Source organism: Rousettus aegyptiacus, unplaced genomic scaffold (genome assembly GCF_014176215.1).
Source record: "Rousettus aegyptiacus isolate mRouAeg1 unplaced genomic scaffold, mRouAeg1.p scaffold_m13_p_16, whole genome shotgun sequence".
Classification (NCBI taxonomy): domain Eukaryota; kingdom Metazoa; phylum Chordata; class Mammalia; order Chiroptera; family Pteropodidae; genus Rousettus; species Rousettus aegyptiacus.
This window is the reverse complement of record NW_023416291.1, coordinates 44,231,103-44,244,214: the sequence shown is the minus strand read 5'-3', so window position 1 is coordinate 44,244,214 and position 13,112 is coordinate 44,231,103. Positions and strand designations below refer to the sequence as shown.

Below are 13,112 nucleotides of genomic sequence, written 5' to 3'. Positions count from 1 at the left end.
AGGAATTCTGCCAGTGATCACGTGTCAGGGACAGAGCTGCGGTTGATGGTAGGGAAAGGCAAGCCGAACAAACTGTGATCCTTTGGAGTGTGTGTGAGTGTGTGTGTGAGTGTGTGTGTGTGGTGTGGTGTCAGGAGGCAGAGAGACCATTTAGAAAGCTTTGCAGTGATTGAGACATCCCAGCGAGGTCTGGCAATGATGTCCCAGAGTCTGGAGGAGAAAGCGGTCTCGTGGGCAAGGGGGTGAGAGCTGAGATGTTGGATTGCTCGCTCGGAGAGACGAGGTGAAGTGCAAGGGGAGAAGGGGCGGCAGGCGTTTCAGGGAACGTCTCTACGAAGAGGAGCCAGGAAAGAGAAGATCCAAGTGGGGAGAGAGGGAATGCAAGAAGGCCAGTCTGCGGCAGGCTGAGGGAGGAACGAGCTTCAAAAAGGGGTGGCCCTGGGCAGCGTCCAGGGCTGTACGTCCCAGGACACCAGGGCCTGAGGCAAGGCGTAGGGTTTGGTGACTGGAGTCTGAGAGACAGGGCTGAATGGAGAGATGCAAGGAGAAGGCGGCTTGCGAGGACTAGAGAGTGGATTCCCCGTCCGACCTCGGGCTTTGTCTTTGCTCTGCCTCATCTGGAGGGCAGGACAGCGATCGATACCGAGACTATTCTTAGCTAGAGTTCTCGGTCACCCTAAACGGGCGCAGGACATGCCGCACGATGCCACCACCTCCCTCCACCTCGCCACGCCCTCCCTGAGATGAACGTGTTCTCTCTCCCTCCCCAAGCCTCCCCCCACCCTGTCGTCACCCCGATCCACACGCTTTGGATGCGCAGGAGCCACCAGGTGGGGGCAGTCTGAGGTCCAGGGGAAGAAGCCTCCTTCCCACCCCACGCACATGTACGTTAAATCAATCTGAGGTCCTGTGACCAGACGTCCAGGCCTCTGGCGGCTTCCTGTTAGCATCTTCACAATCCCCAGTTCGGAGCTGGGCAGACTTCCCCAGAGTACGCAGAGCCGCGCCCGGGTGGGGTGCACGGAGCCCTGGACTCAGGGAGTGCGAAGAGGCACCAGACGGTGAAAAAGTTCAGAGCAGTGCCCAGCCAGGGACCCGAGGCCACAAGTAGGCACCGGCCCGCCGGGCGCAGGCTTGGCGCGGGGCACAGGCAGGCACTCGGATGGCGCGGGCCTCCAAGCTGCCCATTGTGGTTCTCCCGGCCAGGTCTCACCTCAAACAGCAAGAAAGGAGACAGTGAAGGCTTTCTGGAGCCGGCCCCCAGAGGCCTGTCTGTGCTGGGGAGGTCAAAGAGAGGGAGGGCGGGGCCGAGAAAGGCAGAGAAGAAAGCAGAGGCGAGACAAAGGGCCCGTCCACCTTTGAAGCTGTCCCTAACCCGAGCCAGGGAGGGCGGGGGTGGGCCTGCGAGCCCGGCTGCGGGGAGGCAGGCTAGAGTTTTAAAGAATGTCTCAAATTCCTGCGGAAATCAGAGGGATTGTAAGAGCCCCCCCTCCCCAACGCACCTCCTTCCCACCCCGCTCTCCCAGACCCCCGAGTCCAGCCCTCCACACCCTTTGTCCTCAGGTAATTGCTGGGTGTTGCCCCTGGGTTTAAAATCCCATTGAACTCCCCGGTTATCAGCTGTGGCTGCAGACCACCCTCCCTACACACCCCCCAGAAAATAACCCCCAACACAGTTCCCGCGGTCTTCACCCGGATTAAGGCTCTTTGTGATTGGGGGAGAGAGAAAAAGGCGACCTGGCGAAAAGCAATTACGACGAGCTGGAGGGAGGACGTCCTGCGGCCCGGGGACCTCCCTCTTGGCTGCGGCAGTCTAAATCGTCGAGTTGGGGGTGTCAGACTGGGTTACAGTCCTCACCGAGGGAGAGGTGAGTGACCCCACCCCCACCCCGTCAACTTGGACTACTGTTACCCTCACCTCCTCCCGTTTGGACTAAACCAGGCCCCTCCACCAACTCCCCATTCTGTCCTTATTTGTAGACCATTTTGGGGAGAAGGGATGTCTTTCATCCTTTTTCTTCTCTCTCCATAATCCCCTTCCCGGACACAGTCTCAGAAAGGAGGGGAACTGTGAGGCTCGCGGCCCCTGAGCAGGAGACAGAGCTCCACGCGGGAGTTTCCCCTGAAGCACGGACTGGGGGTGGGGGCGGGCATGGGGGGCCGGAAGTCCACAGGGAGGGACCTTCCCCCAACAAGATTAAAAGCCAATGCAAAAGAGGGAAGAGGCGGGTTTTATGGCCTAAGTTCCACCCCCAAATGCGCACCTGGGGGCGTCTCCGAAAGCCCACCCTGAGACACGCCCTTCGGGCCCCTTCCGTGCCCTGCCCCCGGGGCGCCAGGCTGCGGCCTCTACCTGAGGTTTCCGCTCAGGTGCACCGGCCCACGCGAAGTGGACCTGGGAGAACGAGAACGAGGGGTCACTTTCTCGTCTTCACTCCCCCCTCTGCTCGTCTGCGCCCTCCTTCCCCGCCCCGACCCTCCTCACCGGAAAAAAGCCCTCCTGCTCGCGGTCAGGCGGCTTCAGCGGCCGGGGCGCCGGGCCTGCTGCCCGGCTGGCCGCCCGCCCAGCCCGAGGCTCGGCCCCAGGGCGTGGGTTCTCCGCGCCCCAACAGGTAGCACGGGACGCACCGGGAGAGACAGGAAACCGGAACCGCGGAGGGAGGGGCGCCCGGACTCCCTCAGGCGAGGCGCGGGCCTCCCGGGCCACGCAGGTCCCCGGCCCCTGGAGGCCACCCCGCCCCGCCGGCCCTGCACCTGCCTTTTGCCCGGGCGCTGCACGTCCCTGCTCTTCTTTGAGAAGCCAGTATGTCGCCAGTGAAGTTTCAGAGTTGAATCCCGCTACCCCTCCACCCTCCCCGAGGCCTCGCTCCTTTCAGATCACCCGTTTTCAAGAAAATGGTTTTATTCTGGGGCTAGGAGCTGGGCGTAGGGGTGCAGGCCTGGGTAGTGAAATGTGAAGGATGGTCAACCTCTTTTTTTCTCCCTTTTTCATTTTTTCCTGAAACAAAAAGTAAAAGTCCCTTCCTACAGTCTGGCTAGGAGGAGTTTGGGGGCAGAAAGAAGGGGATCTGAGTCCAGTGACACTACGTACAGGTCTGTCCTGGGGCCTGCCCCACCCCTGGGGGCCTGTGCCAGGGCAGGGTCCAGGACGCGCTGCCCTGAGGCCCAGCCCTGGTTGCCGTGAGTCCTGCCCCTCTCCAGCTCCGGGGGCTCCGATTGATTCCGGTGGGTCCTCAGGGCCCTCCTGGGGGCCTGCGGCTCCCCTCCTCCCCTCCCCTCCAGCCCCATCCGCGGATTAGGAAGAGAAAGGGATGGGAAAGCTGGCGCCGGGCAGCTGCCCACACCCCGCGTCCCCGACTACGTCAGGGGCTGCGGCCTCCGAGTGCGCTTGGTCCGGCGGGTGGGTGCTGAGCCCACGAACTCGAACTGCTTCTGCCTCTCGACTTGGTTGGGGAAGGGCAGCTGGCCCTCGTAGAGCCGCTTGATGAAGTGCGCCTCGCGCTGGTTCTGGCGGCTGCGGGAGGCCTGGCGGGGCCGGCCCTGCCGCGTGAAGGCCATGAACCAGCCCTCGTGCCTGGCATTCTGGAAGGCCGTGTAGTTGTTCTCCAGCACGATCTCCGTGAACACGCAGTCTTTGCTCCTCCCGCTGGGCTGTGGGGGGAGGGAGGAGAGGCGGGAAGTTTGTCACCCACCCCGTCTGGCTTATCTGCCTCCTGGGCCTGTTTTAGGACGGAGGAGAGAGCCACAGGGCCTGGCAGCCCCAGGGTTTCGGCCCGCGGTGACCGTGCCCCGGTTGGAGAGGCCAAGCCAGGGGCGAGGAACGGCTTGGCCTGAAATGAGATCTGAACTTAAACACAGGCTTGTCATTTGGAGGTCGGACCCCTTGAGCGAGGCATTTAGCCAGCAGGCTGAGGCCTCAGTTTACTGAGATGGGGCGTCAAGGTCAAGGTCATTGTGCAGTTTCGCGCATACCCCGTGGGCTCTTACACATGAGAACGGGCCTCGGTCTGGGTGAGTGGTGTTGCTGGGTGGAGGGGAAGGGGGCACCAATCTCTGATGAAAACGGGGGCCACACATTTACAGACACCGACTGTGTCGAGAGCCGCACAGGCGCCCCTTTGACCCTATCGATGATAACCTTGATGCTATGCCCCTTCGTGCAGATGAGTAGCTTGAGGCTCGGGGGGAAATAAAATCAGCAAGTGTTTGGTGAGAGCAGAAGCCAGGACTGAGCAGTGTCCAAGGAAGTGGAATTCTCCCTCCATCACAGTGCTGGCCCCAGCAGGGCAGGGCAGGCCGTCCCACTGGTTGGTGGTGACATTAGTGCCTGATTACCGTGCGGGCAGGCAGCGTGAGTATTGCTGGTTGGATCTTGAGGGGTCCACTGACCTTGGGGGGAGCTCCCGGCCGTGTGTGTGTGCTCATTCTCCGCCCTGATCACAGGGGCTGTGACATCACGTAGGGGCTGACATTCTTACGCATGAATGCTGAGAAGCACCCCCAAAAATCGGAGGCAGGGATTCTGCGGGTCAGCCCATGTCCTCTCAGAGCACTTGTCGACCCAGAGGGACGCGTTGAAATGGAGAGAGCGGAGCGTGGCATTGTGGCGGGTGAGGGCGGGGCAGTCTTGGTCCTGGGTCGGCCCCGGGGACGGGGGTGGGTGCTGTTGGGCCCTGCACGCCCCACCCCGGAAGCCAAGCACCTGCTGCGTTTCCCCGGGCCTCACCTTGCCGATGAGCTTGCCGCGCTTGCTCATGCAGATGTACTTCTCACTCTCGGCTCCCTTGATGCGCACGCGGCTCCCGAACGTGTCCGTCTCTACTATGAGCTTGGCTGGGATGGGGGAGGAGGAGAGAGACCCCTGTCTTCTAAGGCTGCTGGCCCCGGGGGCGGCAGGGGGCCCTCCAACCGGCCCGACCTTCGGACTCGGGTGGGGAGCACGGGGAGGCTCTGCTCTCGCACGGCGGCCTCCGCCCTGACGCGGGGCCGGGGGACGCACCGGGTGCGGCTGGCCGGGCGAGGGCCGGGTCTCACCAAACTTGTTGCCGTCCTCGGCGGTGGCGGAGATGCGACGCCCCGTGACCTGCACGTGCTTGCCGCTGGTCCGGCTGTACAGCTGGTACTCGCGGATCTGCCGCCGGCTCAGCTGGTCAGTCATGGCGCCCTGGTCCCTCACATACTGGTTAAAATTAGGAGACGGGTGATTCTCCCCCTTTGCGGTTACCAAGGGAAAAATAGTGTCAATTTGCTTTGGGCGACACCACCACCGGTCCATCGGGGAGAGGGGTGCAGAGGTGAGTGTGGCGGGGGCAGGCCGCTGGTCCTGGGAAGCAGAGGTGCAGGGCGAAGGGGGCATGTGGCCGTGACCTCCTCGGGCCAGCGGGCGAGCTAGTCCTGACCTCTTGGCTCCCTGTCCAGCCGGAGAGCTGGTGGCTGCCCAGAGTCGGGGGACACTTGGTGGTGCGGTGCAGATTTGCAGCCACGACTCTGGGAGCTGGAGGGAACCCTCAGCTTTCTGGAATCGGAGCCCCATGTTCCGGGCAGGAGGCGTGCCGCGCGACACAGCTAACGAGGGACCGAGCCCTGTCCCGCCCTCAGCGTTGTTGCTAGTTTCCTCTCCAGAACTCGGGGTCTTGGTCCTGCAAGCCAGGACAACCGCATTTCTCCTCCGCCCTTCTAAGGGCCTCGAAGGGCCCCGCCCCCGGCTTGCACGTGCGGTAGCCGCTGGAGGGGCACTGCAGAGCATTCTGGGAGCTCTAAGGCCCTTCTCTTCAGGCTCCTACAGGGCCCTGCTGGCATTTCTTGACAGCACTAACGGTGGAATCCTAAGCCAGATGCAGCTCCCCTGCCGGCACCCCCGGGGTGCCTAGGACCCTCGGAAAAGCCAGGCTGCTCCCATTGTTTCTCCCTCCTCCAAGGGCGAGGCCCTCCTTAGCAGAGGGAGGTGAAGGCAGCAGAGAGAGGTGCTATCAGTGGCCTGAGGGCTCCTTCCCGAGGCTGCCTGCCTGGGCCACAGTGTCACCTGCCTGGGCCACAGTGTCACGGGCCGTTTCCACCCATGCACCGTGACGCACCGTGACAGACCGAGGCAGGACAAGTACCTAGTCCAGGCCGGTCTCTTCCTGCCATCTGCAGCACTGAGTGGGAGAGAGACCGCTTCGTGCCCTCTTTCGTGGGCAAGGGTCAGCCTGGATGACGTATCCCAGACTGGCCATGGCCTCAGCTCTAGCACTAAGATGTTTCTCCCTCCATGTGGCCCCTGTGGCCTGTGCTGGGACAGCCTTTCCCTGTTCTCCAGTCTCTAGGGCCACCTTTATCCCAGGCCCGGCTGCAACCTGCAGACACAGCTAGACCTGGGGCGGATGCTGCTCCCTCCCCGAGGGAGGGTGGGAAGCAGCTTGGAGGAAGGGGAGGTGAGGCAGCCGCTGACCTGCTCCGTGTTAACCCTTCGAGTGTGTCTCTGCTCACGTCCAGCTTTGGCTCTTCCACAGGCCGGGAGTGTTGCCAGGACCCCAGCCCAGGACACCCCAGCCAGCCCGCCCCGCACCCCACCCTAGAAAAACCCGAGGCCCGGATCTGGGGTGGGAGACCTGCCTCCCTGCCAAGGGGTGGGGTCTGGCTGTCCCCGGCCCGAGCCTCCTGGCCCCGGGTCAGGCCCTCCGCCCCTCTTGGCCGGCAGCCTCCTCCTGGCTGTCTGTTCCAGGTCGGGAGCCGAGGGGGCCCCCCTGAAGCCCCCTCCGCTCCCGGTCCCCCTTCAAGCCCTGCACAAAAGCAGCCCCACGCCCCCCCACAGCCCACAGCCCACAAGTCGCTCTCCCCGCGGGACCTTGCCTGTCCCTTTCATGTTCCCGCTGCGGGGGACCTCCCCTTCCACTGCGGCAGACAGCTGCTCGTCAGCCGGCCCCTCAAGCATGGCTGTGGTCCGGCCTGCCGGCCCCCCCTCCAAGGGGGCCGAGGGGGCACTTCAAGGGGGAAAGGACAGCTTTGCCACCTTCCCCGGGTCCTGAATGGGGCCTCAGCCAGGCCGTAAACGCCAGGCCAGCCGGCACCATTGTGCTAATTCCTCTTCCAGAACAGGTCGGGCCCACCCCCAGCCCCCTCCCGGCCAGGCCGGGGGGCTTTCTTCTTGCTCTCCCTGGACGTGTGAAGCAAAAGGCCTGGAACGGGGGCTTGAGCAAAAGGGGGAAGGAAAAGGGGGGGCCGTCTCTCTCTCTCTCCCACGCCCCCCACTGCTTCAAAGGCAGCCCCTTCCCCTCGCCCAGAGAAAAGGCATTTACCTTCAAAACAAGTCCCCCCTGGATATGAAGAGAGGCGGCCTCTGGCCTGGGAAAGCCAAGCGATCTCCCCAGCCGGTTCTGGACCAGTGCATTTTAATAGCCGCACTCTTACGGAGGACCACAAAGAGGGACCGAGCCCCGCACGGGGGCTGGGCCGGGGAAGGTGGGCGTGGGGGCGCCGACTCGGGTGGGGGCGGCCTGGGGAAGCAAACCCCAAACCCCGAATCTCGTCCCCAGCAACCTCTGTGGGTTGGACCACATTGCCTGGGGGTGAGGAGTCACGCCCCCCCCCCCCCGCCCCACATTCTGACGGCCTGCATGAACCCCCCAGGGCATTGGTGCTGGTGGGGGGGAGGGGGGTGATTGGAACACATAGGTGGTTTCGCACAGAAACCTGTCCTTTCAGGTGTGAGCCTCACCTGAGCCATCACCTCTGGCCTCTTCCAGCCACTCCCAGCTCCATCCCTCCAGTCGGGGGCTGCGCTGGCACTTAGCCTTCGGGTGACCCAGCGTGGAGGGATGGAGAGAGAGAGGCGGAGACCCCAGGGGAAGTAGAGAGGGTCATGCGAGAGAGGACAGATGAAAACCTTCGACAGTCCCCAAGTCTGCCGTGGCCTTTTCTCCTGTCCCCCTCCAAAGGCTGACACGCCCTTCCCCCCCTCCCCAAACCTCAGAGCCTCCTGGAGCCAGGGATGGTCCAGAACTTGCCTCTGTCCACCAAAACCAGACTGCCCCCTCCCTCCCTGGGCGAGGTGGGAGAGCCGGGGGGGGGGGGGGGAGGCACTGGGGGCAGCTCGCCTACCTGAGTTTGACAGCAGAGGATCAGTAGCTGCACGCACCTGTGTGGGCACACGGGGCAGACCAGGTGTGGGTGCCAGCAGCCAGCCCAGGGTGCACCGGGCGCCCATCCCCGCTCGCACCCCTGACCCACCCACCGTCTGCGTGGGAGTCCCAGGAAGATCAGGGCGGCCCAAGGCCGGAGAGGCCGCGCACTTACAGAGTAAAGCCGGGCAGCGGGCGGGCGGCTCCCATCGCCGGAGAGGTTTCTTGGGTCGGCTGCCCCCTGCCCCCGGACTCAGGAGCAGACGTGGGCCGGCCCCAGGGGTAGAGTCCCAGAGAAGCCAAGGTCTCCTCGAGCCACAGGTTTTCAGTGGGGAGAGGAGGAGAGGAAGGGGAGGAGGAGGAGAGAGGGGAGAAAGGGGAGGAGGAGGAGGAGGGGGAGGAGGGCGTAATTGGGAGACTGAGGTGTGAGGTGTCCACCTTCCCGGCCAGCGAGACGGCGAAGCCGCCGCTGGTGGTGCCGCCGGCCCCTCCTGGACTACCGGAGAGCAGAGGACGGGGCCGCTGGAGTTTTCTCCAGAGGAGGCTGGCCCCGTGGTCTCCAGTTCTCCCCGAGCCTCACAGCCCGCGCCTTCCTTCCTCTCTGGGTCAGAGTCCCCTGCCCTCAGGTTTAGCGCCCCACCCCTGAGGGTGAGGGCAGGTATCAATCTGGGGTCGCTGGGTCTGGCTCAGGGGTAGAAATTCCCAGAGGCAGCCCGAAAAGGAGGAGCCTCTCTGTGGGGGCCAGGAGGTGGGCTTGGCCGGGAGCTGCAGCCTCCACTGCCCCCGGCTCCCCGGCTCCCCGGCTCCCCGGATCTGCTATCTGGCCACTGGAAAGAGGGGTTAAGTGTGCCCCAACTGGCAGCGAATAGTGGGTGCAACGGCTTGGGGGTCAGGGACTGTGGAAGGTCGCTGTGGAGTCCCCAAAGCTGGCCTGGGCCGGGGACGGAGGAGCTGGGCGCACTGCCCTGGCGCTGGGCACCTTTCTCTGGGCCTCTGCAGCTTCCTCTGAGAGAAGGGCACGGTGAGGCCCCAGGACGATGGGGGACCCCGAGGCGACTGCACTTGGCAGACGGCAGAAGGTCTGTGTTCCGGGCCTCGCTCACCGTCCCCCTGGGGCACAGCGCCCACCGGCCTCTTCACGTGACCTCGGGCCCCACACTGCTCTGTTCCAGGCCAGTTAGCACCCCATTCTGCAGATGAGGAAACTGAGGCGACCCGAATTGCCCAGCTCGGGGTCGGCGAGCCGGGTTTCCGAAGGCCGAGCTCCTTCTGTTCCGGTGGGCTGTGTGTGGAGCCGTGTGCACGCCCCCTGGGCCCAGCACCGCTGGACACCCCGGGGGGCCGGGGCCTTCCTGGAAGGGGTCCCCTCCCTACAGGAGGTGGGCGACGGTGACTGGGGGCTGGTGCTGGGGGGCGTCGGCGGGAACAAGGCCCGCCCCTCCAGGGAAGCTAGCGGAGCTCCGCTGTCCTCTCTAGGGGTCCCAGTGCCCTCCACGCGGGAGGAGCAGGGGGGCCACTGGATGTGGATTTATTCACCTAAAGAGATGAGTGGGAGGGGCAAAGCTCTCACCTCCAGGCCTGCTTCTCACCTCCCTGAGCCAGGTCAATCCACAAAGTTGTCTGCCACCCCTTCCCCCACACACAGAGGAGGTGACCTCCGCCCCTCCAGCTCCAGCACCTGGCTCCCACCCCGCGCCTCCCCCTCTGCCAGTGGACAGAGGGCGGTATCAGCCCCCCACCCCGCATAACTGGGAGAGGCCAGGGTTGGAATCAAATGGAAAGAATGTCAGAACTGGAAGGAATCTTAGAGATTCCCCCTCATTCACCCGTGAGGGGCTCACGGCTAGTTAGTGGCAAGGTGGGGACCAGGGTCCAGGTGCGCAGACTCCCAGCCCGACGCTCGCTCTTCCTGGAACGCAGCCAGCCCGTCCACCCCATTGCCTTTGCCCAGGCGGCCCCTCCCGGGGATGTCCGTGTTCCAAACTCATCCCACCATTTGGGGGCCTGATTTAAGCTCTGCCCCTTCCGAAGAACCTTCCCCGGAGCCGGAGCCGAGGAGCTGCCTGTCTGCTGTGCTGGGCGCGTCTCGGGGTCTGTTCTCTGCCGACCTGTGACCTCGCGCCCACATCCCCACCAGCCCCCAGCTTCCAGGTAGGGTGTGAAAGGCTACCTCCTCCTGACCTCCATCCTGGGGTCACAGGTAAGAGCAGAGACACTTTGGAGGAGCTAGCTCAGGTCTTGGTTCTGGGATGGGGGTGTCAGCAGGGGGACAGAGGGCCATAAGGAGAGGCAGGTGTGGGGCATTGCACCCAGAGCTGTCTGGGCTCAAGGCCTCTAAGCCTGAGTGCCTGGTTCCTATCAGTGGGAGAAGCGCCTGCCGTCACTGGCCAGCCCCCAGCCCAGCCTGTCTCCGTGGTAACAGATGCCAGCAGTCAACTTGGCCTTGGGGTTCGGCCAGGGGGCTGGTGCCAGGGGGCGCTGGGGCAGGGCTGGGCAGGTTGTTTCATGGTGCGACATCTTCTGCTTCTTGTCCCTTCCCATCGCACACCTACGGTCTTGGCTTTTCGACTCGGCTTGCTCCTTTACCCCCCTGAAAAGGCCGGGGGTGGACCCCCGGTGGGGAGGCAGCATGGAGTGTTCCAGTCCTGGGCTCTAGACTTTGTCCCCGTCCCCTGGCCTTGGCCGTCACAGGCTGTGCGACCTGTGGCAAGTCCTTTCACTTCTCTGGTCTCTGCTTCCCAAGTTATGAAGAGGAAATGGCTACTCCAGATGCTGTCAAAACTACCACCGTGTCAACAGAGGTGAAGGACACTCCTTGAAAAATGTCCAGTGCCACAAGAGTGGGGGAAGGGGACGGAGACCCTCTCATGTGGTCCAGCCTCAGTTCACCTAAACTTTGACTTTCTCCCTGGACTAGAGAAAGCTGCAAGGAGGGGAGACGCGTAGGGTTCATGAACGTTCGTGGGGCGCGGGCGGCGGGAGGAGGTGATAAGGGAGAAGCAGCCCAGGCGTCAGCGGTGAGTCCCCGCCCCCTAGTGCCGAGTTTGATTCCCTCCGACGGGGGCGTCTCACACCTGCTCCCCTTAGCAGCTCCGCTGGTGCAGACCGTGGAGCCGGAGGAGCCCACCTGCAGACCAGCCGCTTGTCCCCACCTGCTTCGACCCCAGCCCACCCGTTTCCTGTTGCGGCTGAGGGAGGGGAAGGGCAAAGGGCGCCTCAGCAATGCGGACCGTCTCAGGCCTTTGCTACTTGATCCTTGTTGCCGGCGGCACAGGGAAATCAAATTAGCAACAGTGTAGCTGTTGAGCGCCCTGTGCGCCTCGCTGGCTGAGACGGGCTCTGGCGCTGCCGCTCCCAGGCCAGGCCTCCGGCTACGCAGGCGTTCTGGACTCCGCGCTGACTCCTGCCCTCAGTTTACCTGCCTTCCGTCTCTTCTTCCCTCTCATCCGTGAAGCGGGTAGAAGCAAGGGCTCAGTGGCAGGGCTACCTGGGGCGTGACTCCTGGCCCCTGCGCTAGCTGCGTGACCTTGGGGGCGAGGTGTCAAACCTCTCTGTGCCTCACTCTCCACATCTGAGAAATGGGGCTAATCACACCCACCCCCAAGGCATGGCGGTGAGGACTGAAGGGATGAGTCCAAGAAAGCCACTTCGAGCGGCGCCGGCTCAGTGCGTTATCACTGCATTCAGACATGCCGGCCTTCTTTCTGTCCACACCGCCAAGCTCGTTCTGCCCCAGGCCCTTTGCACTCCGCCCCTGCTCCCAGAAACGCCCTGCCAGCTCCTCACTCAGCTGGCTGCCCCCCTCTGGCTAACCGCTTCCTCTGAGGGACCGCAGGTCTCCTAACGAAGCGGCACTTTCTCGGCCTGGAAATGAGCCTGTTTTACTTCTTTCAAAACGCTCGGAAGGAACTGGAGTTGTGCCGTCGGCTTTGTGTGTCTGGCTGTGGGGGACTCGAAGGCGAGGAGGGGCTCACGTCCCCGGGGCACGAAGCTGCGGTCCATGCCAGCTGCCCGACCCGAACCGACGCGCCTTTTCACTCTCCGGGGGACCCGAGGTCAGTGGCCCGGTTCTCATCTGGTAGAGGGTAGGACGGTGCCCACCTCGTCTCGTGGGGTGCAGAGAGCAGGCAGCAGGAATGCCAGGCCTGCCCTCCGCCACCTCGTCTGCCGCTAAGAGGGTGATGGAGAGGAGCGGGAGCCCGAAGCCTAGGTGCGGACCTCCTTCTTGGACCTGTGCCGGGGGGTCCTGGGAGAGAGGGCAGCGCCAGCTCCCCACCGGCCCACCATGGGCCTGACCAGCAGGGGTGCTGGGGAGCGGCAGGGAGAAGCCCAGCAAGTGTAACCAAAGCGGGGGCCATCTGTGTGTCACCATGGGTGAACTGGCTCCCAAGTGGCTCTGAGTCCCCGTGGAGCGGCCCCGTGAGTCGCTCCAGGGGAACCCGAGCACAGGAGTTGAAAGTGTTCACCCGTCCAGCTCCTGTAAGAGACCCTTTACAGCCCCCCTAAGCCTGCCTTGTCTGCCCCACCTGGGAGGGATTCCTTGAGGGCTCAGGCCTCTGGGCTCCTGCTCCACTCAGATCGTTGTGTGGGTGGGGCCCCTGTGAGCAGGAGCTCGGCCTGAGCAGGGCAAGCGCCCAGGAAGCGGAGCTAGTGCTGTGCCCTGCTGGCTGGTCCCCCAGGTGCAGGCCCTCCCTGCTGGCCGTAGCCCTTCAGTTCTGTGCATAGAAAACCAGGCCCTGCCGGGATGGGGTGTGGAGACAGGAAGACCCACAGCGGCTCTAGCTCCCTCCTTTAGGCCTGGGCAGAAGGTCGAAGCTGGGCAAGGGGCTGAGACACTTGGTTCTCACTCCAAAGCTGGGTGGGTGGGTGCCCGGAGAAGACAGGGAGATGGAAAGAACCAGGCAGAACCACGCAGGGCCCGGCGACCAGGGATGCGGCCGCCCTCTGCTGGGCACAAGGGCTCACTGCAGCCGGCAATGAGTAAGGCTCCCGAGAAGAGATGCTGAAACCCAG

At 63.8% G+C, this 13,112-nt stretch overlaps 1 protein-coding gene across 2 annotated transcripts; it reads right to left on the bottom strand.

Annotated features, from left to right (window-relative positions):
* Window positions 1-3,290: 3,290 nt before the first annotated feature.
* On the bottom strand, window positions 3,291-8,379 carry FGF17 (fibroblast growth factor 17). Of its 2 annotated transcripts, none has more exons than XM_016141523.2 (5): window positions 8,275-8,379; window positions 8,080-8,116; window positions 5,035-5,212; window positions 4,727-4,833; window positions 3,291-3,651 (listed from the first exon to the last, which is right to left on the bottom strand). In XM_016141523.2, the coding sequence occupies exons 1-5, from the start codon at window positions 8,307-8,309 to the stop codon at window positions 3,358-3,360; spliced, it is 651 nt and encodes a 216-aa protein (XP_015997009.1). In that variant the 5' UTR covers window positions 8,310-8,379; the 3' UTR covers window positions 3,291-3,357. The 2 variants fall into 2 exon arrangements, with proteins under 2 accessions (XP_015997009.1, XP_015997010.1); XM_016141524.2 differs by having other exon boundaries at window positions 5,035-5,179.
* Between the last annotated feature and the right edge of the window lie 4,733 nt (window positions 8,380-13,112).

Coding starts and splice junctions, on each gene's coding strand:
- FGF17 (XM_016141523.2), bottom strand. CDS start 8,309: ATGGGAGCCGCCCGCCCGCTGCCCGGCTTTACTCT. Junction 4,834..5,034: donor CGAGGACGGCAACAAGTTTG/GTGAGACCCGGC, acceptor CCCCCATCCCAG/CCAAGCTCATAGTAGAGACG. Junction 3,652..4,726: donor GCGGCAAGCTCATCGGCAAG/GTGAGGCCCGGG, acceptor CTCCCCCCACAG/CCCAGCGGGAGGAGCAAAGA.